This window comes from Dreissena polymorpha, chromosome 12 (genome assembly GCF_020536995.1).
Source record: "Dreissena polymorpha isolate Duluth1 chromosome 12, UMN_Dpol_1.0, whole genome shotgun sequence".
Lineage (NCBI taxonomy): Eukaryota > Metazoa > Mollusca > Bivalvia > Myida > Dreissenidae > Dreissena > Dreissena polymorpha.
Genome location: NC_068366.1, coordinates 64637481 through 64641256, shown reverse-complemented (window position 1 = coordinate 64641256; position 3776 = coordinate 64637481). Strand labels below are relative to the sequence as shown.

At 34.1% G+C, this 3776-nt stretch overlaps 1 protein-coding gene across 1 annotated transcript; it reads right to left on the bottom strand.

The window, feature by feature from the left end:
• Positions 1-379: 379 nt before the first annotated feature.
• Positions 380-3238, bottom strand: LOC127852951 (uncharacterized). Its single transcript, XM_052387037.1, has 2 exons — positions 2969-3238; positions 380-1577 (listed from the first exon to the last, which is right to left on the bottom strand). The coding sequence occupies exons 1-2, from the start codon at positions 3091-3093 to the stop codon at positions 1148-1150; spliced, it is 555 nt and encodes a 184-aa protein (XP_052242997.1). The 5' UTR covers positions 3094-3238; the 3' UTR covers positions 380-1147.
• Between the last annotated feature and the right edge of the window lie 538 nt (positions 3239-3776).

Genomic DNA, 3776 nt, shown 5'->3' with positions numbered 1-3776 from the left:
GTGTTTACCATAGTCTGATGTGTGTCTGCCATGGTATGTTGTGTGTTTGTCATGGCTTGTTGTGTGTTTGACATGGTATGCTGTGTGTTTGGCATGTTATGCTGTGTGTTTGTGATGGTACACTGTGTGTTTGTGTTAGTATGCTATGCATTTCATTAAACTGATGTATATACATTAAAATGATGAATATATATATAAACTTCATCAAAACATGCACAGCCATTCCCCTTGGGAGAAGACTAGTCTAGATCTACTTTATGAATTGCTACACATCTAATTTTGTTTTAATAGTTTATTTGTTAACAGAAATTGTGCAAAAGCATGCGTAAAAGAAAAAATTGTGAAAGAACACAACTTAATGTTACACACGTAAAAACATGCGAGAAATAATTAAAAAAACAACAACACAGTAACATAAAAATATATACGCAAAAACATATATCATCTTATTAAACTTTATAATAAGTTAAATCAATACGAGCAATGCAATCTGAAAAAAACTGAAACATTAATAGACCAATCAAGTTTTATTTAAATATATTAACACTATACCACTTTTAAAGAACATTACACACAATGGTCAGAAAATAAATAAAAAGTGAACTTTTATATGCGTGTTTTATTATTGGATCTATAATGAACACATTGATGTGTATACTGATTTAGTAATATAGCAGAACAGAAAAGAATATTTATCCTCAAGTATGTATACACATACAACATATAGTTCACTGCACATGCAAGTAACAACACATATATAAATTAACAATATTATTATAAGATAAAACTCTGAAATTAAAGCGAGACTATACGAATTCAATGTCAACCTGTCTCGCAATCTTTAACAAACAAATATAAACAACAGAATATTATGAACACTTGATTAAAACTGCAGTTTCTTTTATTTTCTGGTTCTCATTCTTCAGTGTGTGTGTTTTTTTAAATCATCCGCATTCTATTTTAAAAGGTTGACACATAGAATAATCGCTTGACATTAAGTTTATATCGGGAACATTGTTGTAGATAACACAACAAAGTGTCCACGTATAAAAGTCAACTTTGCAAATACATAAGAAAAACGTTACAGCGGCACTGGTGTTAAATGCATTCCATACAATTAAGAGTATGGTCGTTAACAACTAAGTTTTTATAGAATATTACACCACGAGTCGTTCTTGCGAGGTTCCGAATACGAGTGTTGTGGATATTCGTAGTGAGTTGGTTGTACTCGTGTGGGCGGCGACGAGTAGCTGTGATTGATACGACTGGATTCGCTACTGTACGGCCTCGCACCGTAGGTGTCGTGCACATTTCGGAACACGCTGTTGTCGTTATAGAATGATGCCGACCGGCTGTGCCAGTTGCCGCCCGGACTTCTGCGTACGTACACCGTAACACCGCCGTTAGTTGACGTCAGTTTCGCGGCAGGTATAGAGTAGCCTTCATAGACGTTAATGTTAGTACATTTCCCGAGTCGCTCCAGCTGCCGAAGCACCCAGAGGCGCCGATTGTCAGCTGTAACCCATTTCCCGTTCCGGTTCACAACAGTGATTCGTGGAATACTGTTTATGTTTGTCCTGAAAAAAGAAACACTTTTATGACCAGCGTAATGAAAAATTTAGCCTTAAAGATGCAATTAATTATTTTTTCGTTTAATTTTCAATTGTTTGAATATAAGCGTAAATATATCTTCCAATAATACGTTAAAAAGTATTTAAATTAGTAGAATACGTTGTTTAAGAAGTATGAGTAGTAAAGGAAGTAGTAGTAATAGTAGTAGTAGTAATAGTAGTAGTTGTTGTTGAAGTAGTAGTAGTAGTAGTAGTAGTAGAATAGTAGTAGTAATAGTAGTAGTAGTAGTAGTAGTAGTAGTAGTAGTAGTAGTAGTAGTAGTAGTAGTAGTAGAAGTAGTAGTAGTAGTAGTAGTAGTAGTAGCAGTAGTAGTAAAAGTAGTAGTAGTAATAGTAATAGAAGTAGCAGTAGCAGCAGTAGTAGTAGTAGTAGTAGTAGTAGTAGCAGTTGTAGTAGTAGAAGTAGTAGTAGTAGTAGTAGTAGTAGCAGTAGTAGTAGTAGTAGTAGTAGTAGTAGTAGTAGTAGTAGTAGTAGAAGCAGCAGCAGTAGTAGTGGTAGTAGTAGTAGTAGTAGTAGTAGTAGTAGTAGTAGTAGTAGTAGTAGTAGCAGTAGTAGTAGTAGTAGTAGTAGTAGTAGTAGTAGTAGTAGTAGTAGTAGTAGTAGTAGTTGTAGTAGCAGCAGTAGTAGTAGTAGTAGTAGTAGTAGTAGTAGTAGTAGTAGTAGTAGTAGTAGTAGTAGTAGTAGTAGAAGTAGTAGTAGTAGTAGTAGTAGTAGTTGTAGTAGCAGCAGTAGTAGTAGTAGTAGTAGTAGTAGTAGTAGTAGTAGTAGTAGTAGTAGTAGTAGTAGCAGTAGTAGAAGTAGTAGTAGTAGTAGTAGTAGTAGTAGTAGTAGTAGTAGTAGTAGTAGTAGTAGTAGTAGTAGTAGTAGTAATGGTAGTAGTAGCAGTTGCATTAGTAATAGAAGAACAAGTAGTAGTAGACTAGTAAAAGTAGTAGTAGCAGTTGCAGTAGTAGTAGGAGTACAAGTAGAAGAAGTAGTAGTTGCAGTAGTAGTTGGAGTACAAGTAGTAGTAGTAGTAGAAGAAGTAGTAGTAGTAGTAGTAGTAGTAGTAGTAGTACTAGTACTAGTACTAGTGGTACTGGTGGTGGTGGTGGTGGCGGCGGCAACGGCGGTGGCGATGGCGGTGTTGGTGATAGTGGTGGTAGTAGTAGTGGTGGTGGTAGTAGTAGTAGTAGTAGTAGTAGTAGTAGTAGTTGTAGACTGGAAGTAGTAGTCGTAGTGGTAGTAGTAAATTACTACTACGACTACTGCTACCACTACGACTACTACACTTGTAATAATAATAATAATAATAATAATAATAATAATAGTGGTAAATGTAATTGTTAAATCATACCTTCCGTCGCAAATATCGTCCAATGTCTGTCCGATTAACACTCCACTGTGATTACACTTCGAGTCGAAATAGTTGTTAATCGAATCCTGCGAATAGTGAATATCAGACGGTCGTAGGCTGAGCATTTTGATACAAAACTTTCAAAAAGAAGTAACATTAATATCAAGCTAAATAAAGGTATCTTGGTTACTTCCCGATTGTTCACAGGTCTTAATAACAAACACAGCTTTTTGCTGTGGTAAATGCATTTTCTGAAAATCGCTACTTTCGTTTTCAGAAAATCATTTTATTGATTACATTTTGTGAAAACAAAAACTGACATTCGATTGAGTTTGAAAAATTAAACAGTCTATCATCGACGTTTTAAAATATATGATTCTATTGATAAGACTTATAATGTTTTGCTTAGTTATACAAAAATCATTATCATGTACAGACATGATTAATGTTCTTTAGAGTTGTTGTTTACCGACGCTTTTAACTATGCCATATGGATCACAGACGTCAAACTTGTAATATCGATTGCGCGAAATATTGAGTTAATATATCTTAAAACAGATATATCGTAAAATGTATGTTTTATATCTAAATGAAATACACAAAACTATTTTGGCCATTCGACGGGTTTTAATTAAAAAAATAGGTTTGAGTGCTTTCAAGGTTTAGCACATTCCCATTTATTAACCCGTGTGTATTTTTTTATATTTGCTGTGACAAATGACTAGTACTTACAATAAAAAACACACAATAAAACAATTGCTATTTATTAATTTCTTGTTATCCGTTGTATGAATCAGCTTTCGGTTAA

Excerpts from the sequence above, each read along its gene's own strand:
- LOC127852951 (XM_052387037.1), bottom strand. The coding sequence starts at position 3,093 with ATGCTCAGCCTACGACCGTCTGATATTCACTATTCGCAGGATTCGATT. Across the intron at positions 1,578-2,968 it reads GACGATATTTGCGACGGAAG|GACAAACATAAACAGTATTC; the intron begins GTATGATTTAAC and ends TTCTTTTTTCAG.